Here is a 27388-nt window from a genome sequence, read left to right on the forward strand (position 1 = left end):
ACCTGTGAGGTGCCAGACACTCTATCTCGAAGTGTAAAAAATATCCCTTTAAGTACTATTCTTATCCTTGATTTATGGATGACAAAATAAAACGTTCAGGGAAGTTATTTGCTTAAGATCTTGTGGCCAGTTGACAGTGGAGCCAAGATTTGTCATCATATTTCCTTATCTCTACACTCTTGCTCTTTGAAGTGTATCAGACTACTTTCCAGAAATAAACTAAGAGAAAAGCATGGCTGGAAAGGTAACTTAGGCCCTGATAGTATGGACTTTTGGGTGGCAGGATTTTGGTGGCAAGAATTTTAAACTTGAAATTGGGCCTTCCAGGTTGGGAAATCATTACACTCAAGGGAGAGCTAGAGCAACGCTGGAGGATGAAATCAGCACAAGAGAATGAGAGAGGAAAAGAATGTCCAAGGATGCTCCCATTAAGGGAATTAAAAGAACTAGTGAAGGAAGTGTGGGAAGGAGATAGGAGGAAAGCCAAGGAGGAAAAAAACAATTTCAGGATGGTGGTTAAGAATATCAAAGGCTCCAGAGAAATTAAAGGGGGTGAAGACTTGGCAAAGGTCACTGGATTAAATAACATCACTGGTGATTCCCAAGAGGCCCATGTTAATAGAATGGTGAGCTCAGAAGTGTTGGGAGACAATGGCTTTAAGGAGTGAGTGAAAAAGTTATTGAGGACATTTTAGCATGAAGTGTGGTGATATCTGGTAAGAACAGGGAATTAAAAAGGGTAGCCAGACTCCAGCAGGGCTTTTAGATGGAAGCGTGTTGCTGGCAAAAGGGATAGGGCCAGAGAATGTAATCAGATTTCAATATATTCAGCAACTACTTTGGCTGGAAAGGAGAACGGAGAGATGAATTGTCTGGAAGTGAAAAAGCAGAGAAGCTGGCAAGAGATGAGGGTAAATTGAGAAGTAAAACACAGCCATCAGCTTTGGAAAGCTGGGCCAGTCCTGCTTTCTTTCCCCTGCAATGTTCCTTACATCAGCCAGGAGCTGCAGGAGTTTGACTCATGGGGGTTGTCCAGGCTTGGCTGCATCTCACACCCCTGGCCTGCCTTGACTCTTCCTCGCCCCTATTCTCAGACTCCTCCATCTTTTTTTTTTTCTTTTTTTGACATGAGTCTCACTCTGTTGTCTAGGATGGAGTGCAGTGGCATGATCTCAGCTCACTGCAGCCTCAACTTCCCAGGCTCAAGTAATCCTCCCACCTGAGCCTCCCGAGTAGCTCCATGTACAGGGGTGCACCATTACGCCTGGCTAATTGTGCGTATGTGTGTGTGTGTGTGTGTGTGTGTGTGTGTGCATTTGTAGAGATGGGATTTCCCCATGTTGCCCAGGCTGGTCTTGAACTCCTGGGCTCAAGCAATCTGTCTACCTTGGTCTCCTCAAATGCTGAGGTTACAGGTGTGAGCAACTGTGCCCACCACTCCCCCACCAGACTCCTCCATCTTTTAACCTCTCTGCCTGCCTAATCTCCATGTAGGTAAGAAGCCAGGAGGCCTGGGCTGAATGGGGCCCATCCTGTTCTTGAAGGGGAGACTCTTCCCCCTCCCTGTTCCCACAGTAGCACATACCACAGCTTCTCTCCCTTACCCAAGCAAGCTTACAGAATGCTGTTTTCGAGTCATACCTGGCAGAGGATGTAGGGGCCAGGGAAGGAGAAGCAAAGGAAAAGAAACAGAGAAGGGAATTTAGAGTTTCCAGGCTCCTCTGAGAAGGTTCAGTTTCTGCAGTACTAAAAGAAGAAAAAGTAACCTCACTCAGATTGTAAAATTTGTAATGCAATATAGAACAATCCTGCTTAGCTTAGGCATCACTACAGTACTCATTAGAGGACTGAATGGCTTCAAATCTTTGGCTAAACAGAATAACAGGAAAATAAACAGTCTTCTCCTTGAGCTCAGTCTACTTCTTCCTCTGAACAGCTGAGAAAATTGAACTGCAAAAGGCTAGATGGCTTCTCAGAGTCACAGAGCAGCTGGCGGGGGATCCAGGGCATCTCCATCTTCCTGACTCTTCGGCGTTAAGGTGCCTCTCTGGTCCACTGGCTTCCTTTGCCCACAGATCAGAAGGAAACTCATGGCTCATCAAAAGCTTTTACTTCAAACTGCATCGTCCTACCTCTCTGGGGACCCAAGCTGGACCTCGTCAGCCAGTCTCTCGGCAGCTCCCTATTGTCCTCTCTCAAGGGTATCGGTTTCTAATCTCCCACAGGAGCACACTCAGGAGAATTTTAGCAGCTCAGCAAGTGAAGAGAGATGGAAGCAGAGAGTCTGAACCCTGAAGGGCATATTCATTTGGATAAATAAAAACCCTAGAGTCTCTGACTTTTGAATTGGCCAAGGGGAAAAAAGAATAAGGCTAGGGAAGACTGGCTTCTATCCTTCATTCCTTTTTCATCCTCGCCTCCAAATATTCTTTTGATTGTGCTCTGGTGGAGTGTTTGTTTTCAGGACTTTTTTTTTCTTTCTTTCTTATGTGTGTCCTTTCCTTTTAGATTTTATAGGTACATGTAATATTTATGTGTCAGTGACCTTCCAAAGCAGTTTTAGAGATTTTCTGTTTACATTTAGGAATTTTCTTTAACGTCTACAAAGTCCTTTGTGCTTTTTCCAGGAAAGGCACTCAGTAAGAACCAAAACAAACAATTGAATAACTCAAATTTGATCGGGGCCAAGTCCCTTAGAAGGGTCAGAAAAAAAAGTTAGCATTTGTTTTTGTTGTTTCCTTTCCCCTCCCCAGCCCATTCAAATATTTAAGCCATTTCTACTTCTCTGGTTCAGGAGTGTTTGTGAACAGTTGAAGGCTAAGCTCTAAGCCTCATATTGGACAAATCTTGACACTGGGAGATTTAGCAAGGCACACCTCAGAAATGATCCAGAAACTATGAAAACAATGTTTACTTCACCTAGTCTCTGGGAAAACTCATGCCAGTATATTTTACATTTGTCTCTTTGACCATGAAGGATGGGGAACTATTATTGCTCTAGCCAAATTGTACATGTCCCTGGAAGGGCTAGGACTACATCATTCAGTGACTGCCATGCAGGCCCCTTAAAGATTTGTCAGAAGCCAGGAGAATGCCTGTGGTTACTCTGCAGCACAAACTGACCAAATAGGATCACATTCAGTTGCTTTCCTAACCCTCTCTCCTCCTTCCCCACTTGATCTGTTCTGTGAAAAAGTTATCACAGATTCTGCAAGAGCAAGGGCCAGCTCTATTTAGAAAAGGTAAAAAATCCTGTATTCACATTTTATTGCCTCTAATAACTAGCTCTTGGACCTGCCAAGTTACTTAGTCTGTTTGTGTCTCAACTACCCTGGTTGTACAATAGTAATAATAATACCTGCCTTATATAATAGCTGTGAGGATTAATTGTGATAATGGATGTAAAAGCCCCTGGTATTGTTTTTGACAGTTTGTATTCATTGATGTATATATTAGCTTTTGTTCTATTTATGCCACAAAGCTTTCTGGGATCTCTGTTGGACACCATGTGATATAAAACAAAGCTCCACTAAAAATAGAATTAAATTGCAGATTACGGCTAACCCACAAAATTGATAATTTCTAAAAATGAAAATGATTCTTCCACGGTTCCTGCCCTGGCAATGAGGAGTACATCTTTCCAGGATGGTGGCTACTGCACCAAACTGCTGTCTGCTGTAACCAAACTGATCTAGGTCTCTCCCCCGCCCAGAGTTCTGGTGTTTCTAAGACTTCTCAACATTTACCAACAGAAATGAAAGGGAAAGAGTCTCATGGAACAATTACTCTTGCACTAGAAGCTTGAAGTCATGAGCTAGGTAAAAGTAACTGCCAGGTCAACTAGGTGAATGTGCAGCAATATTAACCCCTGTCCATTTGCTTTCACTACTTTTATAGTAGCATTAAGTAGGAAGGATTAAATGTGATATTATATAAAATGCTATAATATATGTAAATCAGTTAGCTAGAAACTGGGATGTCAAAAGAGTTGAATCCCCACCTCTGCCCATCCTCCGGGCGACTATGTGAACTCTATGGTCTTCAGGATCTGTAGATTTTTTTTTTTAATGATAAAAATTCACACTCAGCAAGAGAACAGTGGTTTTGCCGAATACAGAATATATACACTGAATATTTAGCATATAAGGAATTCCAAATCCTATTAATAAATATTACTTTATAATAGTAAAAATATTTTCAAGACTTTTTAAATAAAAAAAATCTAAACGGTAAAGCAAAAAAAAAAAAAAAAAAAAGAGGGCCCTGTGTCAGCCCAATTATGCTACTCCATTTATTAGATAAGAGGATTAGTTAATTTGAGTGTGAAGACTTTTTTTTCCTAAAATTTTATTAAAAGTGATGCTTCTCCTCTTTATGAGGGTCAAAAGAATAATACGGTTACTAGTCCACAGGGAAGATAAATATTTGTTGAATGGATGAATGAATGTTCTTATGAAATTGGAATAATTAGAAAAAAACCAGGCTTTTAGATGCAAGTCTTAAATTATTTAAATGAAATCTTTTTGCTGAGAGGCCTGGGGTTATGGTGCTGACTTTCCTGAAAGAAAGACTCTGTTGTGTTTTAGTTCCAAGATGCAGTGCAGGGGCTCCATTTAAGGTAAGGGCCAGTGACCCTGGGTTCCTTGCCAGGACCTTGAGCAACTCAAACGTTGAAAGATGCGGATGAAAAGCAAAAGGCAAGGGGTTGATTTAGCTCAAAGTGGAGAAGGCTAAGGTTAGTTGTCATAAAACAGCATTCAAAGACTATTGGAAGGACAACGTTTCTCTTAAAATACACTTAAGCCAAAGAAAAAGGGATGTAAGGAATACAAAGAATTTTTTTTTAATTGTGGTAAAAAACACAACAAAATTTACTATCTTAATAATTTTTAAGTATATAGTACAGTGGTTTTAACTATTTGCACATTATGCAACAAAAAGGATTTCTTGACAGCGAAGTTTGTGAACAATGATGGATTTTATTCTCTCTTGCAATTTGGATGGAAAAGTATGAAATTTCCTCTTTGAAATTTTGAAAAATTGCTCACATTCTGAGTCCTGATGGGCTGGCCAGGATGATTTCTTAGGGATCACCTCTAGCCCAACAACTCTATGGCAAGGCAGCGATATGGCTGGCCCAACACTGAAGTAGACATACTGATGAAAGCATCTTGGGAAAAGATAGAGGTAGGTGGTTCATCTTCGCATTTGGTTAAAATGAACCTTAGCACTTATAAAACTCTGATTCCATATCATTCGATTTCTAAGCTTGGGAGGGTTATAACATGTTGTTTTAACTTGAAACCCATGGAACAAATGCAGCTCTGTACTGCTAACATTACCTTGGGTTTATATGCATTCAGCATTGACATCTCTACATTTTGACCTCTGACGTGTTTTGGTTGCCTCTGGACTGGTGGTGATGATGACTTCTGGTTATTGCGACAGACGCAAATGAAGAAGAAGAGTAAAGCAATGGCCAGGGGAATGGCAACACTTGGCACGAGTATGTACAAGATTTCCATTTTATTCTTCTCCTTGGAATCCTTTGAATCTGGGTGCAGAAATGAAAAAGAGCCAAAGTTATACTCTTTAAAGTAACATGTATAATATTACATTGCATACTTTAAAATGAACCACCTCTTCTATTCTTCTATACACACAAATTCACTGTGAGAAAAAAGGAATCCATTGCTTATTACCATTTGTTTCCATCAAACCTTCAACATAATTTATTGAAGTTTAAAAGTTTAAAGTTCAAATGTTTAAAAACTGCAGAGGGACATTATGAAGACTTTGTATGTGTGTGGGTGCCCCTCTGATGTTGCCTCTCTTTAGTGGCAGACCGGCATTTCTCTAACACCTTAAAAGTTAAACGCCATGTGAATGGACTGTATACATCCAAGAGCCTTAATGTGGACCACAGGACTCTTCTTCCACTGGCTGCCAGCCCAGATCAGCCCCCACAAGATGGTGTTCTAGAAATCATGGCCTTGTCTTGGCTGGTTTAGACTTATGGGGCCAATCCTGCATCTTCCAGAATCAACATTACTAAGGACTCCTAGTCCTAGTGTCCAAAAAGCCACTGGCCTGAGAATATGGGGGCCTGAAGTCAGGGTCAGTTTGATCTTTGATCAGCTGTGTGACCTTAAACAAAACATTCATGTCTCTGGGCCTCGTTTTTTACCTCTGCAAAAGTGAAGTGTCTGTTTTGGTTGGTGTCTATAATTCCTTCCAGCATGGCAGCACTGTATAACCTGACACTTTATTGAAACCCCAGAATTCTTAAATGGTTTCATATGAGCCCAATAATTATGAGTGCTAACACTTTGAAGTATGTTTTTGAAATCTTATATCCCATTGCTTGGAAAAGAATATAATATGTGTAGAACATGAGACATACTTTTCTTTTTATCAGTTTGAGCCTGATCATTGAAACCAAATACTTAGGCATATATTGTGGTTAATGAATTATTTGACTGGTAAAACAAACACAGAATTATGGGATAGTAATTAGAGGGGTTACATAATGCCATGCCCTGATAACCAAGATCAGCTATCTTTAAGAAAACTCAAAGTGTGACAACTCAAATTGACACAAAATTCAGAGATTATTATTTACCTTACAAAAGAATTAACCATGCATTCATTCAATTATCCTTCCACTCATTCAGTAAGTCAATAAACAAAAGCTACCGCATGCCAGGCACTATTGTAGGTACTAGGAATATAAAATTAAGTATGACATGTCCTCTGCCCTTAAGGAGCTCATCATCTGGTAAGAAAAATAGAAGAAAGATAATTACATGTCCTGAAAATGCTAAACTGGAAGTATAAAAAGAGTGATGAAAAGACCCAAAAAGTTCCTTTAAATGATGAGTTACCCTAGTACATGTAAATGAGAATAAACCATATGTAGTTTTTACTTGTACACACCTTGTTTGGGAACTGTTCGGCAGGTGAGATATGGCACATCAGTTATTCGAAAGGAATACCAAAACCTGGTGTTGGGACTGCGCCCTGTGAGTTAGCCCTCAGAAGAGACTTGAGAGGGGTTAAATCTGGTTACAGAGTAGAATAAAAATAATAAGAATTTTAGGCTGGGTACAGTGGGTCATGCCTGCAATTCCAGCACTTTGGGAGGCCGAGGCAGGCAGATTGCTTGAGCCTAGGAATTGGAGACCAGCCTAGGCACCATGGAGAAACCCCACTTCTACAAAAAATTTCAAAAATTAGCCAGGCATGGTGTTGCGTATCTGTAGTCCTGGCTACTTGAGAGGCTGAGGCGGAAGGATTACCTGAGCCCAGAAGGTTGAGGCTGCAGTGAGCTGTGATTGCGCCACTGCACTCCAGCCTGAGTGACAGAGTGAGACCGTTTCAAAAAACAAACAAACAAACAAACAAAAACTCCAATTTTAATATTTATCAAATATTTTCTACTGGTGCAAAATCATGTTAGCTATTATTACTATGGACCAGGTGCTTTTCATAAACTCATTTTATGTCATAGTCAACTCTATAAAGTAGATGACGTCGTTATCCTCATTTTTATAGGTGAAGATGCTGGAAGACAGAGTGGTTAAGTAAGTTAGTTGCCCAAGGACATGCAGCTAGTAAGTCAAAAGCTGGGATTCCATCGTAGGTCTTGCTTTTTGCCCACCATTCTAGCTACTACACTTCACTGCCAATAATTGGAGAATTTTGCCCCTATTTTCTCGTAGTAGGGTTCCTCTTGTTTCATGGAGGTAGGAGGGATGAGGGTGATCTGAAAGGAAGGGAATAACACTGAAGCTTTGCCAAATGTGATGCTTTTGAAATCCTGCTTTTTTTTTTTTTTTTTTGAGACGGAGTCTTGCTCTGTCCCCACGCTGGAGTGCAATGGCACGATCTCAGCTCACTGCAACCTCTGCCTCCCGGGTTCAAGCAATTCACCTGCCTTTCACCTGCCTCAGCCCCCTGAGTAGCTGGGACTATAGGCACATACCACCATGCCCAGTTAATTTTTGTATTTTTAGTAGAGACGGGGTTTCACCATGTAGGCCAGGATGGTCTCGATCTCTTGACCTCGTGATCCGCCTGCCTCAGCCTCCCAAAGTGCTGGGATTACAGAAAATCCCTGCTTTATACACTGTTACAGGTAAATATGTAACCCAGGCATCACTGGAGGCCGTTCTAGTCAGTGCTAGGTGCACCAGTAATGATTGTGTCTACATGTCTATAGATAGAAAGGAATCACTTGAGCAAAAGACTGTCTGCCACAGGGTACAGAGACAGAAACCTCCGAATAATGCCTTTTTCATTATCTACGTGACCTTCAGTAGGCCCTTAACCACTCCAAGCAAACTCATCTGAAAAATGGGAGTAATACCTACTTCACAGAATTGCTATAGGCAACAAATCTATTCTAGTACCAGTTACCACTCAATGTTTACCCTTTACCCTTAGACTAGAGGGGGATTCACAGATAAAAGTTTTGTGCTGGAAGTCTTGGGCTAAATAATCTTAAACAAGAAACAACCTCTCTGATCTCCATTTCCTCATTTATTCAATGGAATGAATAAGATTGGTAGTCAGGAATAACCGTATCTGCTCTACCAATCTTATTTGGTTCACATGAGAATCAAATGAGATAACGTTCATGAAAGAACCTTGGATCATTGAAAATTGCCATAAATTGTTGGATGTTATGGCTATTATTAACATTATAAACCATTTTCAAATTTCTCAGTACCCTAAGGGGGTAAAGTCTCCATTGTTATTCTTGGTTTCTCAGTGAAATCATTTTGAGGGTAATGATTGCAAAAGCAATGAGGCTAATTTAGTCCTAATGCAATGCTAGTCATTTTTCCAGGCCAGATTTTTAGCAACAAGAGAAAGTAGGGCCTCACCTGTATGGCAAATAAAGGAGTCTATTCTGTTTTCATGCCCTATCAGATTATTCACGGAAGGTCTTCTATTGTAAACGGGGGCCTGGGACAAATCCCCCTGTAGGTCTGCAGGAGAACAAACTTCAAGAAGCTGAATCCTTTAAACAGTCAAGCTTGGCTCCTTATGATTACACTGAGGATATGCTAACAAGCAGAGGGGCCAAATGTCTTTTTACCAAGTGAAATAATTAAGGAGAACAATACATGGTCATGTTGGAAGTGACAGAAACACATTCAGGCTCATTGTAAGTCTTCCATATAAAGTGCTTCCTTCCCTACGCAGCTCTCTGCATTTGGCCAGAAGGTGATTCAGTCTCTGCTGGCTCTGAAAACCTTATATAAAAATATTACACAGAACAATGATCCTTCCAAATGAAAAATTAGAAAACTAATATCTGCCTAGGTCCATTTTGATGTCCTAGCATTTGTATTCCTCATTTTAACCTGGCAGGCATGTTGGTGTTATCTTGATTTTACACATAGAGAAATTAAGACTGAGAAAGGAAAAATAACTTGTCAAAGCTACAAAGTAGCAGAGTCTGGGTTGGAATGCAAGCCTGTCTATCTTCAGTGCTTCTAGTAAATTATATTACTAATCAAAATTACCCTAAACCATTATACGTAATTGTTTTTCATTATTCTCCTTAAGAGTCCAAAGTTTTCTTTCAATGAAGACTAATATCTGGTGGGTATCATACTATTTTAAGAAAATAATTTTGGAACAATGGACATTATTCTTACTAGTCATTTTAAAGGGTAACGGACACCTCCAATGCATTGCAGAGAAAATTGACTGAAAATTAGAATGTTGAAGATTTTTAATACTTCGGAATAACTGTTTAAAAGTTAAATGCACATATTAGTTACATCAAGTTAAATACTTGAGATTTTTGAAACCAACGACTTAGGGTAGATCACATGATTAATTTCCTTTTAAAAATCAACATTTTGGTATCACAGTTCACATCTGACATTCTTATTTTATTTTTACAATGATATTCAATACTTTGATTAGTAATTAAATATAATGGAGAAAATACTCCTTTCTTATCCTGCAGCTTAAAGCAAAGTAATCATGATTTCTTATTAAAGAGGTACTTTTAATAAAGTGAAACATCATCTGGGATATTACTTTGAATTAAAACAAGAAAAGGCTCTGGTTTTAAATAGGGCAAAAGTGGGAAGAAATCTTACAGAACCTTAGAATTCAAGGGAAATTAAACAAGTTTAAAATATAACCTTGACTGAAAAAAATTTAAAAACACAGAAAACAAACAGGAATCACTACCGATTTATTATTTGAAAACTATAAAATAAGCAGGTTGGTAGCAGATGGGGGCCTGCACCAGTGATTTAGGCATATGCCTGGAAGCTGAGAGAGAGAGGTAACTAGGCCGTCAGTTGGCAGGTTGGGCCCAGGCATTCACTCTCTTGACTTGATGATGGAAATACTAAGTAGATGATCTATTGCCTTATGTATTCTCAAATGAATTCTTAAAAAAAAAAATGCTGAATAGGCCATATACATTGATTAAAATTTTCCCCTGCAGAAAAGGTTTTAACCACAATAAGTTAGGGAGAGTAACTCATTTGTGAGCATTTGGGAAAAATCTTAGTAACTGGTATCCACACAAGTTCACTAAAATTTCTATAAACTCTCAGGGCCTCAGTTTCCTCCTCTATAAAAGAATTGGGGGGGACTAATCTTTTTTAATAATTAAAAAATGTTTAATTGTAAAAAAAAACCCATAAAATTTACCATCTTAACCATTTTTAATTTTACATTTCAGTAATGTTAAGTATATTCTTGTTGTGCAACCAATCTCCAGAACTTTTTCATGCTGCAAAACTAAAACTCTATGCTCATTGAATAACTCCCCATTTCCCCCTACCCCCAGCCCTGACAACCACCATGGTACTTTCTGTTTCTATGATTTTGACTATTTTAGGTACCACATATAAGTGAATCATGCAGTATCTATCTTTCTGTAACTGGTGTATTTTACTTAGCCTAATGTCCTCTAGGTTCATGATGCTGTAACATGCGACAGGATTTCCTTCCTTTTATGACTGAACAATATTCCATTGTACGCATATACCATGTTCTCTTTATCCATTCCTCCACTGATGGACATTGGGGTTGCTTCCGCCTTGTGGCTATCATGAATAATGCTGCAGTGAACATGGGTAAACAAGTATTTTGAGACCCCGACTCCAATTCTTTTGGATTAAGTACTCAGAAATGGGATTGCTGGATCAGATGGTAATTCTATTTTTAATGTTTTTAGGAACCTCCACACTGTTTTCCGTAGCAGCTGCACCATTTTACATTCCTACCAACCGATCACACCGGTTCCAATTTCTTCACACTTGCTATTTTTTTTAATAGTGGCATTTTATTGGGTGTGAAATGGTATCTCACTGAGGTTTTGATTTGCATTTCTCTAATTATTAGTGATATTGAACATCTTTTCAAATGCTTATTGGCCATTCGTATATCTTCTTTGGAGGAATGTCTATTCAAGTCCTTTGCCTACTTTTTAATCCGGCCAATCTTTAAGTGACAAAATTCTATAGGTTGTATAAAATTAAATCTTTTACATTTTGATGAGATTATTAGTAATAGACCAAGCACATTTAAACTTTAGCAAAACATTTGATGAAATGACTTGAGTGACTCATGACATTCTTATGGACCAGATGAAGGGTTGAATAATAATATCATCAGATGGATTTGTAATTCATCATCTGCCTTTATTTAATAATGTTAATCAGTCAATCAACATCAACTTGTAAAGGGCTCTGCTTGAGGAATCCTGCCTGCTAAACATTATCGTTGATGATATGTTTATCAAACTTGAAATGGTTAGAATCTAGGAACGATACCTAATGGTTTAATTATGGAATAAAATTTTAGAGGATCATACTCAACAGGCTAATATAATGAATCCAAACCAGAAGTGGAAATTTTAAAAATAAATATTATAAGTTGCTTTTAGGTTAAAGACCTTGTTTATAAAATCCATGATTAGACTAATCTACCAAACAATTGTTGATATAACCAAACCCCCCAAACAAACAAAAGATTACTAATAAGTTTTACTGAAGATTTAAAGGCTCAGATGAACCCAGCAACAGCATGATGCAATTGCTCAAAAAATTTCATATATGGCACTTATAAGCAACATAATAGTATTCATTGGCAATACTGGGTAATGATCAAGAACGTCGTGGTCCTCTTCTACCTCCTCTGGTTAAAAAGCACTGAAAGGTGTCTTCTCAGAGCCACATTTTTAAGAAGGGCTCTAAAGGAGCAGGAAACACCTAGAGGAGAAGAATGGGGAAGGAAATGTAGGAAGATCCATGTGATCTTTAGGCCAAAGAGAAAATCAAATGAAGGATGTTATATATGTCTTCAAATTTGTGTAAGAAATTATCCAGAAGTTAAAATTTGAATCTAGTCCATAGACTTGTTCTTTATTAGGTTTTTAAAAAAATTTGAATCAGTGGCCAACATCTTTAAAAAATCAGATTTTGTATACGAGTTTTGGTTTCTAGCTTACAAAGGCAGAACTTTTGAGCAGTTGGAATCATTCCATAATCACTTTGGAGTGGAAGGATTTCTCTGTCTCTGGAGATGTCTGGCAATGTTCAAGTAGAGGCTAGATGATTTCTATGGTTGCTCCCAAGGTTTTCTGACTTTATAAATTGAGTTGAACTTATTTAGGCCCTTACTGAACTTTTTTTTTTTTTTTTTTTTTTTTGAGACGGAGTCTTGCTCTGTTGCCCAGGCTGGAGTGCAGTGGTATGATCTCAGCTTGCTAAAACCTCCCCTCCTGGGTTCAAGCAATTCTTCTGCCTCAGCCTCCCAAGTAGCTGGGATTACAGGCACCCGCCACCAAGCCCAGCTAATTTTTTTTTTTTTTTTTGTATTTTTAGGAGAGACGGGGTTTCACCATGTTGGCCAGGCTGGTTTTGAACTCCTGACCTCAAATGATCTGCCCACCTCAGCCTCCCAAAGTGCTAGGATTACAGGCATGAGCCACCAAGCCGAAGCCCATTTCTTTCTTAAAACAATTCATTTAAAGCTGATTCTCATGAAGTGACTTAAAGTCAATGATGATATTTCCCCTGAGTATCCTCAGCCCATCAGATCCAGTCTCAGTCCTTTCTGACCAGCTCCTTGCTGAGGCCAACCTCTACTGATAGTATCAATGGATACCCTTGATCTGTGGCTTCTAGTTAGGTTGAATCTATGGGAGTCATTTGCAGGAGATGAAAGGCAGGAGAAGAGTATGTGTTGAAACCCTTGTTCCTCTGGCTTCCCCCTTGCTGGGTTGCTGAGTTTTGACTGTATCCCTCTACCGAAGACCACAGTGTGTGCTGGACAGCCCTCTCTTCAGCCTCAGCTATATTCTACAAGGTAAGGTAACTGATCTAGGATGGTAATACCTCCCATTCCTGTTAGCCCCAGGTCTGGCACCTTTCCTTGTTGGTTTCTCCTAATTCTGCCTTACTTCCTAAATAATTACATTATAACATTCCCCTTAGTTAGTCTGTTGGCTTGTGCCATATGTTTCCTGCCAGAAGCTTAACCAAAAAACACTTTGTTACAAAGCCAGTGGCAACAATCATTGTGGTGTTATATCAGATTTCTGTCACCAAAGGTTAAGATACCAACAAGCACTTCTTACTGGCATAGTGGTGAGCCCAAAGAGTTCAGAGGTTTCAGAAGCTTATTGCTAGAGCAGCTTACACACTGGGTAAATGACTCAATATATACTAGGAACAACAACAAAAAAACCTTTGAGAGAAAATTATTTTATGGTTAAAAATGTTCATGGAACATGACTTAGCTATAAGTTTTGGGTCACTATTGTTCTTTACTTTGTTGTTGAAAACATATAGAGACTGGAAATGAAAGCACATCTTGAAAATCTCTGTAGTATAAAAATAACTCTTCCAGAAAGCTTCAAACTATATAAAACAGTGCTGTACTTCTTCCTCCTTTACCCTTCTCCACCATCCCACTCACTGTAATGTTCAATTTTATTTTGAAGAAATGGCTGAAAGACAAATTGCCTTACAACAGGTCTTGTATGAAATATGGGAGAAGGCTGCTGACAGAGCAAGTTAAAAACGGCAGCATTCACAATCTGGAAAACATCTGCCTTGCCCCGAACTGTAAACCACCACGTTGCAGAATATGTTCTGTGACAAAGTGGAGCCCAGGGTGGGTGTTTGTAAGGTTATGGGACAAGTCAAGGCTATTCAGGCACAAAACTGGGCAATGCGCCCTTTGGCAAATTGTTGCAAGCCAATGACTTAAAAGGAAATACAAAAGCAATAGGCCAGGTATGAAAACTCCAAATGGAGCCAAATGGTTCACCACTTTCCTTATCATGGGTACTCTTCGGTGAAGCTGGTTTAGGAGTGAAAACAATACTGCTGCTTGGAAGTTCTATTTGGTAGAGGGAGAAACCTTTACTTAGAGGAGAAACAGACATGCTGCCATGGCTAGGGGAAGAAATGTGGCCTCAGGATTTGATTAAGGGTAAAATAAAGGGCCACGGTTTAAATATAAAAACACCAATACAATCGGGATTCTGCCTTCCCATGCAAATCAAGAAAGAAACAAATAGTGGATATAAATGAGAGAGAGAGAGAGAGAGAGAGAGAGAGAGAGAGAGAGAGACATAAGTCTTGTGGTATTAATAAAGTACAACCAAAGTAAAATGGACAGATTGTTGCAAAAGGAGTTCTCAGAGGTATTGAGTTTCCACAGTTGCGCCCCCAGAGCTGCATAGAAAAGCAATGATAAAGGGCTACAGTGAAATGGTGAACCTTGGCAGTGTGCCTAGATGCCAGTTAGAAAGAACTTAGGCAAAACGCTTCTTTTTCAATTTAGTTTACACCCAACCCAAGATATTTGACTTGGAAAGTGACCACAACAAAAGGTAAAAGCATAGTGAATGAAGCTTTGCAGGCAGAGAAGAAGGCCAACCCTGAGGACTGGAGGAGACAAGGGGCTTCCAGAAAGAGAGGAGATAGTACTTAATGGGAGAAGGGTACACCCTGTGAGGTGTGGGTGGAGCTGCTGGGGAGCTAGTCTATATCAGGGCTGCATCTAAGAGGAGCACAGTAGGGTCTCTCAGAGTAGATGTCTTTGTGACTGGGGGCTCCATTCCTATATCCCTGGAGCTGCAAATAAGAAAATCAATGGACAGCATCCCAAAGACCCAGAGAGATCATAATGATCAAAGGGAAAGGGAAAATGAAGGAATGTGTGTTCCTCTGAAACAATCAGGACTCTATTGTTTAAACAGCTATGGCATGGTAGATGGATGAATGGATCTGAAGTTCTATGGAACCAGTTTGAATCTTGGCTTCAGTAAAACCAACATTGTCTGTTTTTCCTTTAGGAAAATGGAGATGATACCTTTATCTTGTGTTTACTGTGAGGATTAAACCAATTAATTCAACACATTTTATTGAGCACCAACTAAGTCCTAGGCTAGATGCCAGCACAGATATCTTAGCACAGTATTCAACAAGCAGCAATCATCATTAAAATGGCATTTTAAAATGTCAATCATAAAAAGCAGACATAAAATTGGGAACTATATGACAATACTTAATGTGATTCGCATGTTTTTTTTTTTCCATCTGATTCCTTCATTAGATTGTAGGCTACACAAGGGCATGGTCTGATTTAGCTTGTTCACAGGGTCTGAGACACAGTAGAAGCTCAACATATATTGGTTTCTGTGAGTGAATGAATAAATAATTAGTAATTCTAATTGTTAGATGCCTGGGACATGAGAGAAGCCAGGTCTTGCCCAAACTATCTTTTTTCTTTTTTTTTTCACTTTCTCTAAGCACTGTCTGGGCATATGCATATAATCCTAGCCAAGCCAATTCCCAGAATTTACAACAGCCATATTTGGTTGTACTTAATTTTATATTCTGCTCTGGAGTGAAAGTTCACAGATAAAACAATCTGCAGCAGACTGTTCTCAAGCGCCTTTATTAGAGAAAGTACAACAAACGTTCACATTTTCTATTTAATTAGACCTATGCTTCTTTTAGCTTTACTTAGTTGAAATTAAAACAAAAGTTATCAGTAGGAAAATGAGAAACCCCATGGAGATTCTGAAATCTCCTTAACTTTGAGTTAGCTAAAAAATGCAGGAATTTTCCTATGAGACTCTGTCTCATTTGGGATGGAGGAGAAAAAGGGATCATTTCAAATCTGCCCCATTAGCTTACAACTCACTGTAAAATGAAGTTATTCTCAAGTTTTATCTCTTTGTGCGCACACACACACAGACACACACACACAACATACATGCATAAACTACAGTTTAAAAGGCTGGCTACAGATGTGAGTCCTGGGTCCACTTCTTATTAACCATGTGACCTCAGACACATGTTACTTAACCTCTCCAAGTCTCAGTTTTCTTTGTTGGGTATAATAAAACCCTACTCTTAGGGGGATAGAACTATTTAAACATGAGATAATGCCTAAAAGTATCAGCATAGTTTTCAGCTCATTGTAAGCACACAATAAATGGAAATTACTATTGAATATTATTGTTATTCTATAGTTTACAATTGTACAGTGTAGAAAAGAGTTCCTCAACCCCAACATTCAACATTTTGGGCTAGATGATTCATTGTGTGGGCTGTTCTGGGTATTGTAGGGTGTTTAGCAACATCCCTGACCTCTACACAACAGATGCCAGTAGCATCCCCCAGCCCCACCCACTTGTGACGGCCAAAATCTCTCCAGAAATTGCCAAATGTTCCCTGGAAGACAAAATTGCCTCTGGTTGAGGATCACTGGTGTCGAACAAGGAGCAGTGGTCCTAGAGGTAGGAGACCTGGTTTCCATGAATTCATTTGTGATCTTAGGTAAGTATTCTCACTTCTCTGGGCCTTGATTTTCTCATACGGTAAAACAGGGCTGGAAATTCCTACTTGATCTTTCATGGTTTTGTGACAATCAAATGAGAAAAACAAATCAAATGCTCCAAAGGAGTTGTAAAAGTAGGATTCCATGATGACCAGTTTGTTAGAAGTGGGCTGCTGAGGGCGACTGGGAGAAGTCACGCAAACCCCTGAGCACAGCTGATGCTGACCTGCTGTCTTCTCAGGAATCCCACGTGGGAGCTACTGGCCCTTCAGCAGCTTATCGATCATATGTCAAGGCTTCCCTGTTCCTTTCATGGATGTATTTGTGGTTTGGCTTGAAGAATTCAAGAGGAACTGCTTTGATTTAAAATAAAATGAAAACGTTCTTTAAAAAAAATTCTAAGTGGTGAAAACTGCCTTGTCTTCTCTACATTCAACTTTCATCTAAATTCCTCTCTCATGTGACTAGTATTAACCAGTCCTCAGAATTTTCACTGTGTCCTCCGCACATATATCCGGGAAAGAAATATTCCAAGGGTTTTCAACATCGCTATACTGATTAATACTCAGATACTAACATACTGGGTAATACTATGATAGATAGCTTCATCAGCGTGGGAAGCTTTTTGATGTCATATCATATAATGGAAATCAGCATAGTGGAATCCAGAGGTGGAACCTATTGTCATGCTTGTATTTATTTCAGAAAAATCTTTAAATGACAGATAGCAGAGTGTCTGGTAAAAGAGCATGAGCTTTGAGTTTGGTCGGAGCTCTGTGTAGACAGTGGTTGGCTGTGTGATTTAGACAAGTCCTATAGCCCCTTTTAACCTCAGTGAAATATGTTAATCACACCTACCCCACAGCATGGGTGTGAGTTTTAAATGGAGATGAATATGTAAAGCACCAGGCACCACGCAGGCACATAGTAGGTATCCTGTAGATGTAAGTGATCTCCCTCTTTCTACTCAGTCTCAAAGACCTTTCGAAGGTTTTTTTCATTCCTCCTAGCATGTGTTTGATCTGGATGCTGCAGGAAGGGCACTGAAATGAAAACGAGTACTTTTTGGGTATAATTGGTAGTCTTTGCTTAAACTAATTGTAATAGAGCTTGAGTCCTTGAATCAGAATATCAATATCTTCCAGCTTCTGGGCAAACTACTTCCCTACTTCTGATGGGCGTTAGTTGGAAATTAAGGGTCAGAAGTCACCCAAAGAAAAACAGTGTTTACCCAGAGTGGAATGAATAATGCTTTTCTTTTCTTTTCTTTCTCTTGAGACTGAGTCTCGCTCTATCGCCCAGGCTGGAGTGCAGTGGTGCGATCTCGGCGCACTGCAACCTCTGCCTCCCAAGTTCAAGCAATTCTCATGCCTCAGCCTCCTGAGTAGCTGGGATTACAGGCATGTGCCACCATGCCTGGCTAATTTTTGTATTTTTGGTACAGAGGGGGTTTCACCATGTTGGCCAGGCTGGTCTTGAACTCCTGACCTCAAGTGATCTGTCTGCCTCGGCCTCCCAAAGTGCTGAGATTACAGGCATGAGCCACCAAGCCCGGCCCATTTCTTTCTTAAAACAATTCATTTAAAGCTGGGCACGGTGGTGCATGTCTGTAGCACCAGTTACTCAGGAGGCTGTGGCAGAAAGATTTATTGGGCCCAGGAGTTAGAGACCAGCCTGGGCAACATAGCAAGATCCCGTCTCAAAAAACAAAGAAACAAAACAAACCAATTCATTTGGTTTCCTTCGTATATCAACCGGTAACCTGAAGTAGCACAGCAAAGTAGAAAGAAGATGAGCTTGGAATCAGACAGACCTTCCATTTACTAGCTGGATTGACCCTGGGGCTTTCTCAGCCTCAGCTTCTATGTCAGCAAAAATAGGGTTAATAATACCTGTCAGAGTATGAGGATGAGGATAAGGAAAGCATGTGAAAACCCTAGCACTGTGCCTGGTGCATGGAAGGTGCTTAGTAAGTACTGCTTTTATCCTGGACTCTCTTGCAGACTCTCATACCTTACCTGGTTTAGGAGAAGGAATGGGGTAACTAAGTAAATCTATGTTTTGTTTTTATTCCTTTCTTATCACTGTGAAAGTAACGTGGATAATGTCATAAATTATGTGTAAACCATTTAAAAATACAGAATAATTTTCCTTGAAATGATCAACAATGGCTCTGCAAGAGGTTACTTTGTAATATGTATGAAGGTATATTAAAGCCCATATGAAGGTGTATGAAAGCCCAGCAACAAAAAGGGAATGTGGTGATCTTTCTAAAATTTGGTGTGTTCAACTATCCATAAAACCATTTTGCAAGTAAAGTCACTATAATAACAAGTAACAGGTAGGAACAAAATTATAGAATAAGAGTTTCTCAAATTTTCATCATTAGGGTTCTTTTCAATATTTTTAATACTTTTTCTTATGGATTTCTTTAGTATTTTTTTTAAGCCCTTCCTCTTCTTTGTTCTCTAACATTTGTGCTAACTTCTATTGTATCATACATACTGCATTGGAAGTGACCTACCTCAAAAGCATAAATCATTTTATTCCTCTTATAACCTCCCCACTCCATAGTGGGCTCTCAAACAATATTTGCGGAGCTGAGAGCAAGAATTTCTTTACATATGTTGACTATGTGATAATTCAAATAGATTTATCTTTATATATTGACTACATAATAATAGATAAGATGTATTTAACATTTTCTATGCTCAGATATCATAGAGTTTTTCAGTTAACAACTAATTTATTCTCACAATAAATCCTAAGTATATATCATTATTTTCTCATTTTACTGATAAGAAAAATGAGATTAGGAGGGGCTAAGAGCACACAGCTATTTCGTTGAAGACCTGGGATTAAAACCCAGGCACTTAAGCATGAGAACCCAAGTCCTTACCTATTACAATAAACTGCTTTTACTACAAACTATGTATTTGTTGTTTACCTGTTATTGTTGCCATTAAGCAGATTCATTTTGCTTTCTCTAGAGAGAGTATGCTTAGTGGAAAGAGCCAACAGGTTTGGGAATCAGGCTGACCTGAGTTAAAATCATGATTCAGTCACCGAAAGCTGAGTGTCTTTGAGCAAACCTCTTACTTCTTACTGAGTGTCAGTTTTCTTATCCATAAAATGGGGATGATAGAAGCTGGATATGAAGATTGAATGAGGTGACAGAGGTAAGGTGTCTCGCATAGGATCTGGCACAAGGTAGCCACTCAGTTAGGTCATTATTACATTCGGAACTGAGGCTACTGCCCCTTACCAGAGTCTAAAGCCAGCTTTTGTTGTCTTGCACTGACATTTCCTTCTCTCTTGTTAAATAGATATGCTCCTCTTTCCTTCAGGTGTTATGGCCTTACAAGCCATCTGTATGCCAACATTTCCTTCGTATCCATCTCATCCCAGACCCTGACTTGAACTTCAGTCTGTGATATCCAACTGCCTCCTCAGTATTTCTTTTTGGATTTCTAAAAGGCATCTCGAACTCAGCATGAACAACAACTCCTGATTCCAGTTCCCACTAAATTTACTCCTCCTATACTTTTCTCCATCTCAGCAAAAGGCAATTCCATGGAGAAGCTCCATAGTCACTCTTGATTCCTTCCATCATTTATATCCCACATCTGATCCATCAGTGACTCCTCTTTTCTCCAATTTCAACACATATCCAGAATCTGCCCACATGTCCCTCCATCTTCCACTCCTCCTCCCGCCAAGTCCACTTTATCTGTCCCCTGCATTCCTGCAGTAGCTTCCCAACTGATCTCCTTGCCTTTGCTCTTGCATCCTTCCCACAGGCTAGTCTCAACCCAGCAGCCCAGGTGAGCCTTCAAACATGTAAGTCAGGTCATGTCACCCTTCCGCTCAAAACCCTCTCACGCTTTCCCAACTCATTCAGAGTCAAAGCTTAAGTCCTCCAATGGCCTATAGAGCCTTACATGATTGGGTCCTGTTACTTTCCCTACCTAATCTTCTGCTACTCTCCCTCTTGCTTGTTCCGCCTCCATGACTTCTTGCTCCTTTGTGGATGTCCTATGCCTACTTCCTCTTTAGGGTCCCTGGCGTCTCCCCATGCCCGGATGAGTAAGTACTTGGCACATAGTAGGTGCTCAACAAATATTCTAAATGAATGGCTTGAATAATCATCTGGTTAAACACCAAGCTCACTTTGTATTGTGTGTCCCATGACTATGGCTCTTGCTTGCCCACCCCTCTACCTGTCGCTTTTGCTTTTCTAGCAGTGACATCCTGACTTTCCCACTATGCCTGGGAAACTTGGCGTTATCTACGATATCTACGAGAACTAGGATCAGGAAGATGAATCAGTTCCAAAGTAGGTCCTAACTCCAGGTTTCACCAACACTTTCATTTTTTTTTTTTTTTTTTTTTTGGTAGAGATGGAGTCTTGCTATGTTGCCTGGGCTGGTCTTGAACCCCAGGGCTCAAATGATCCTCCTGCCTCAGCCTTCCCAAAGTGTTGGGATTACAGGCGTAAGCCACCATGCTTGGCCTATTTTCATTATTTTCTCCAAACATTTTCTAGAAAAAGGAACGGTTAACTGACTCAGGAATTCCATTTTCTTACTAGACACCTATATACTTCTTTTGCAGTATTAACAGATGTAACGAAGGACACAGTTTATTCACAGATTCTCTGGATGATCGAGTAATGGTTGTAGATTCATCCTGCCTTGTGGTGTTCTTAAGGCATACAGAAAACAATTTTCTTTCTGCTTCCAATATTCCTTTTTTGCTAAAAAGGTCTACTTGGACACAGACCATTCTGGGTAACATCTTTTTCTATAAAAATCAGTGTGATAAACTGTCTCAACTGTGCCTCTGGAGGGCTGGGTCCTTGTTACATCCCCTAGTGCAATGGCTGCAGGTATAAAGGCAATTGAGTTCCTGAGAACGTGTTTTGGTACCTTACAAGGTGTTTTATGTAGAAACAGCAGGGTTTACCCTAAAAACAATTTGAGATCAAGCAAATACTATCCATTTCCTTTGCCCCCCTTATAGGATTCTCCTAAATGAAGAGGGGTAGGATAGAGATCTTTAAAGGTGATTGAATACATTAGGGGCAATGACTTCTATTTACCGCAAGCTGGGATGTCACACAGATCAGACTTAAAGTTTTCATCCAAGGTGAAGCACCAGGGAGCTTCCTTCTGATTCCCTGGGTTGCGGCAGTAGGAATGGCCTCCATTCAGCTCTGGGAAACGAAGTGCGGTGAAGGTGTGCGTGTGTGGATACTGGGAATTCCATGGCTGGCACTGGCGCCCTGATTTGGTCACGCTGACGGTCCCCCGGTAGTCCACACCTGTGCTATTATAACACTTGTGATCTGAAAAACACACAAAAGCCCAAACAATTAGAAAGAAACATAGGAGATGCTGGAGCTCTCCTCTAGCCAGCAGTTTCTGGAGGGGAGGGCAGGTAATTAACCTTGTGGCCACAGCTTCCCTGCTGGTCAGGGGCCATGCAGGGCAATCTCCCTGCTTTGCTGGGCTTGGACCCAGGGGCCTGCCTTGCAGTTACATTCCTGGGAGGATTTAAAGCTTTTGCTTCAGTAATAAAATCAGTCTTCCAAAAGTATTTTTAACATTGAACACAGAAGAAATCGGAACTGGGGTGGGACCTAGGGGCACAGAAGTAATTTCCTAGTGAATGGTTCAAGGAAGGTTCAAGCCAAACTTTTCCTTCCATTCTGATTGACAGCTTTAGACATGAATCATGTAATAAGGAATCTAGTTGGTATTGTAATTCACAGAACATGCTTATTAGAGGCTGTGCATTCTGGGTTTCTAATAAAAGTTAGGGCTATCTCTGTGCTGATGGGGTCAGCACCCTTGAGAAGCAGATCCCATTAAGTAGCCCTCCCAGGTGGCCACAGGGACTTAAAAGCACTGCAGAATCTGTACAGTTGAACTGAATTGGAGTTTGGAGAAGTTATGACAATAATAATAATGATGCTACTGAGCCCTTACCATGTGTTAAGCATTTTAGATGCATTCATTTACTTAACTCATAAAATACCATTAATGACCAAATGGAAACTAAAAAATTGCCACTGAGATTAATTCTAGATGAAAGGGAAATGTACACTGAAATAGTCTTTTGCTTGGTGGTGTTGAGTGGGTAGGGGATGGAGGCAAACCCATCTATATCTTTAAAATAGTGGTATGATATGGTTTGGGTCTGTGTCCCCACCAAATCTCCCTAATCCCCAGTGTTGGAGGTGGGGCCTGGTGGGAGGTGATTGGATCATGGGAGCAGGTTTCTTGTGAATGGTTTAACACCAACCCCCCTTGGTACTGTCCTTGGGATAGTGAGTAAGTTCTCATTCTCATGGCCGTTTAAAAGCATGTGGCACCTCCCTACTCACTCTCTTTTTCTCCTGCTCCTGCCATGTAAGAAGCTTGCTCTCCCTTCACCTTCTGCCATGATTAGAAGCTTTCTGAGGACTCCTCAGAAGCAGAAGTTGCTATACTCCCTGTACAGCCTGCATAACCACACGTGAACCAATTAAACTTTCTTTCTTTATAAATTACCCAGTCTCAGGTATTTCTTTATAGCAATGCAAGAATGTGCTGATACTTGCTATAATACACTTACCATGACATGTACCATTAGTGCATTTATTTAGTACATTCACAATATTGTACAACCATCACCACTATAGGTTCTAGAATACTTATAGTACCCTAAAAGGAAACCCCATATCTATTAAACAGTCACTCTCCACTACCCCTAGCCTGGCGCCTGATAACCACTAATCTGAATTCTGTCTATATGGATTTATCGATTCTGGAAATTTCATGTAAATGGATCATACAATGGTGTCTGGCTTCTTTTACTTAGTATAATGTTTTCCAGATTCACCCAGGTTTGTAGCATGTATCTGTATTTCATTTCTTTTTGTGGATAAATAATGTTTCACTGTGTGGACATACCAGAGTTTGTTTAACCGCTCCTCTACTGATGGACATTTGGGTCGTTTCCATCCTTTGGCTACTGTAAATAGTGTTGTTATAAACATTCTCATATGAGTTTTTGTTTGAACATCTGTTTTCAGTTCTTTTGATTACATACTCAGGAGTAGAATCGCTAGGTCATATGGTAATTCTATGTTTAAGTTATTGAGAAACCAGCTCTCATATTTTAAAATTATTGTCTTCATGAAGCTTCTTGTAGATAACTATGTCTAATCCACCACTGAATGCTCAGGCACAGTACTCAGCCCATTGGAAAATAATTTGATTAACAGTATGAAAATCACTATGGGTTAAGGTCCAGCTTTCCCTGTGCCATGAGGTTGCTGACCCTTAGAACAGCACAGAAGGTCAGGGGCTACCACTTACTTTTATTTATAGGGTCTGCCATGGGAATTCCAATCCGGATACAGTTTGCAGCTTCTGGGCTCTCTGGCTGGGGGAGATCTTCACAGTTTGGCAGTTTCAGCCTCATCAGAATCATGGGATTTGATCTTGCAAAAATGTACTCTGTTTGACACAGGACATTTTCCAGGATTTCACATTCATCGCGACACAAGTCACGGGGCTTTGGGACGGATGAAGTTTCATCACAGTACGGGAAGGCATAGTGGCACAGGGAAGGAATGGCGAACTGAGAACACTTATCAGATAAGTGACTGGAAGTGCCAATCATAGTGAAGGCAGCTGGAAAACAAACACAATTATTAACTTCCAGAGGCCAGGGTTTATCTTCTTTGGTTATCTCGTCAACAGATATCAGATATAAATACACATTGCGAGGAATCCGCTGTGCTGAAACAGACAAGGCCCAGAGAAGGAGATTCATTTCAGATGTCTAAGCAGCTTACTTTCACTGGCTTGAAAAAAACCATTTTGACTACGAAGTTGAAAAAACAGGATTAAATTACATATGTACCGTTTCCTAATAAAAAAATTAATTAGGTTAAAGTACAATATATTTTTCATTTTTTTACTACAAAGCAATCGAACTTTGTGTTTCATCTGGTGCTTTTTATTGGTTTTGTGAGGCTTCTAAAACATCTGACAGCTGTAGGGACAGAACTTGTTTCTGTAGTGGCTGAGCCTGAGCACAGGATCCAGTTCTGTGTCTTGCTGGATGGCAAGAGTTGCTGGATGACTTAGGGTAACTTGCTTAATTTCTATGTGGCTTAAATACTTTCTACTACTGAAAATGAGGCAACTTACTTGGAAGTTCTCAAAGAGCACAGTGCAATTGTTCCAAGGCGTATCATCGAATATTAGTGGTTCCTTAGCTTAATCTCTTACCAGTAGGGTAAGATGCACAAAAAGCGCACCAGCCTACCTTTGAATACCGCTATTGACAAGGAGCTTACACCTTACAAGGCAATCTATGAGGTTGTTGATACATTATTTCCCCAAGTATGTTGCTCAGAACATTAATTGTGTGAAATAGAATAGTGCTTGAGAAATAAGCCAACAAGTTTGGGAAACGCTGGGATAAACAAAGGTAAATGAATTTAAAAAAAAACTGTGATACTTTCCACCAGGCTGATACCCATTAGAAATCTCCAAGAGAGGATTTTTATAAATAGGTTACCAATTATTTACATCAAAACTTCCACTTTTTTTTTTTTTTTTTTTTGAGACAGTGTCACTCTGTCACCCAGGCTGGAGTGCAGGGCTACGCTCTTGGCTCAGTGCAACTTCTGCCTCCCAGGTTCAAGGGATTCTCGTGCCTCAGCCTCCCGAGTAGCTGGGACTACAGGCATGTACCACCAGACCCAGCTAATTTTTATATTGTTTTTTAGTAGAGATGGGGTTTTGCTATGTGGGCCAGGCTGGTCTCGAACTCCTGGCCTCAAATGATCCACCGCCTCAGCCTCCCAAAGTGCTGGGATTACAGGAATGAGCCACTGTGCCTGGCCCAAAATGTCTACTTGTTTTTGTGGATATTCAGTTAAAAGTACGTTAAGGCATTCTTACATTAGGTTGAAATGGGTGTTTAACAGCACCTCTCTGTCAGTCCTACTGCTCTTTGAAATTTCAGAGTTTTCTTCCTGCTGAAATGAGGGCTTCAGAAAATGGCAACTACCTATTCCTATAGTTGCTTCTTTTGGTTGGTTAAAGAGTCCTCTGGGTTGCTAAGGCAGGAGAATGGCGTGAACCCGGGAGGCGGAGCTTGCAGTGAGCCGAGATCGCGCCACTGCACTCCAGCCTGGGGGACAGAGCGAGACTCCGTCTCAAAAAAAAAAAAAAAAAAAAAAAAAAAATCCTCCCCCCTCTTCCCCCTGGCCTCCTCTCAGTTCCTTCACATTCCTCATAGCACATAGCTTCCACATAGCTTCTGGACCTTTTGCTGTTCTATGTTTCTGCCTTGGGTTTGTTCTTACCTCTCCTAGGGTTGCCAGATAAAGAACAAGACAATGGTTACATTTCAATTTCAGATAAATATTTATGACATACTTATACTAAGTATTTGTTGTTTGTCTGAAATTCAGACGTAACCGGGTATCCTGAATTTTTATTTGCTAGATATGGCAACCTCATTAGAATCTCACGAAGGCAATGTGAATGGATTGCAAAGGGTACGTGACACAGAGGCATCATAACTACACTAATGGAAGGGGACAAAGTGGCTGTAAGCACCAGAATGATGCACGCAAAATCCTACAAGGTAGCCTATGCTGCTTTAACTCATGTGTGCTAGCAAGTGGTTCGCTACTAGATTTCCATCAAAAGGATACTTTCAATTAAGAAAAACGAAGGGTGAAATACTGAAAGCTAGAGCAAGAAGAGAGGGATGGTAATAGTTCCGGGATGAGCATCCAGAATTCTAAACTCTAAATTCATCCCCTCTCAGTTGACATCATGTTGCTTCTAAACAGTAAGCTCTGTGAGGGCAGAGATGTACCTGGCTTATTTACACACCATCATCTCTCCCATTCAGGTTCAGTCCTGGTACACTGAAAGCACTTAATAATATTTATTGAGTGTTTGAATGAATGTGAGATTTCGCAAAGCTTCCTTTTCCTCTAAGAGCAACCTTCAATAAATTACTTTAATGTAAATTCCAGAGCACAGAGATCATGTCTCATGCTTTTTTATGGTCCTGCTCCCAACCCCCATGCCGAGCTTAATCCTTTGTCAAGAGAGGAGCTCAATAAAACTGTTGGTGAGAAAAATAGTTATTCAAGGGACAAATATAATTTCACTGTTGCTACTTACCTGTGATCTGATTTTCTATTTCCCCTTGCATGTGCAAAGACTCCATGTAGACGGTGCGGTTGCCAATAAATCTTGCACATGCAATCCCTCTGTATGGCTGACAGAATCCATCTTCTTCATACTCATCTCTGAAAGAAAGCACAGACAGACATCAGCTGATGCACCACATACATACATGGCACGGCAAGCTCTGACTGCACGATACCCTAAATAGTCACTAGGGGGCACAGTTGGGCACAATATACAAAAGACTGGGCTAAGGAATTGGGCTTTTGCTCAGTTCTTAAAACATCTGTTGGTCATATTGGTCAAGTTTCCTACACCCCCAGAAAGTCGTCCTG

General features: G+C 40.1%; 1 protein-coding gene across 1 annotated transcript in view; it reads right to left on the minus strand.

The window, feature by feature from the left end:
• The window catches only part of ROR1 (receptor tyrosine kinase like orphan receptor 1), a 410647-nt gene that overhangs the window by 16393 nt on the left and 366866 nt on the right, over positions 1-27388 (minus strand). Inside the window, exons 5-8 of the mRNA XM_007978459.3 lie at positions 27048-27175; positions 24207-24524; positions 21944-22189; positions 5343-5554 (exon numbers count right to left, since the gene is read on the minus strand). Of these exons, the coding sequence (XP_007976650.1) occupies positions 5343-5554; positions 21944-22189; positions 24207-24524; positions 27048-27175 (904 nt within the window). The remainder of the gene's footprint in view (positions 1-5342; positions 5555-21943; positions 22190-24206; positions 24525-27047; positions 27176-27388) is intronic.

The sequence above is a fragment of the Chlorocebus sabaeus genome, chromosome 20 (genome assembly GCF_047675955.1).
Source record: "Chlorocebus sabaeus isolate Y175 chromosome 20, mChlSab1.0.hap1, whole genome shotgun sequence".
NCBI lineage: Eukaryota > Metazoa > Chordata > Mammalia > Primates > Cercopithecidae > Chlorocebus > Chlorocebus sabaeus.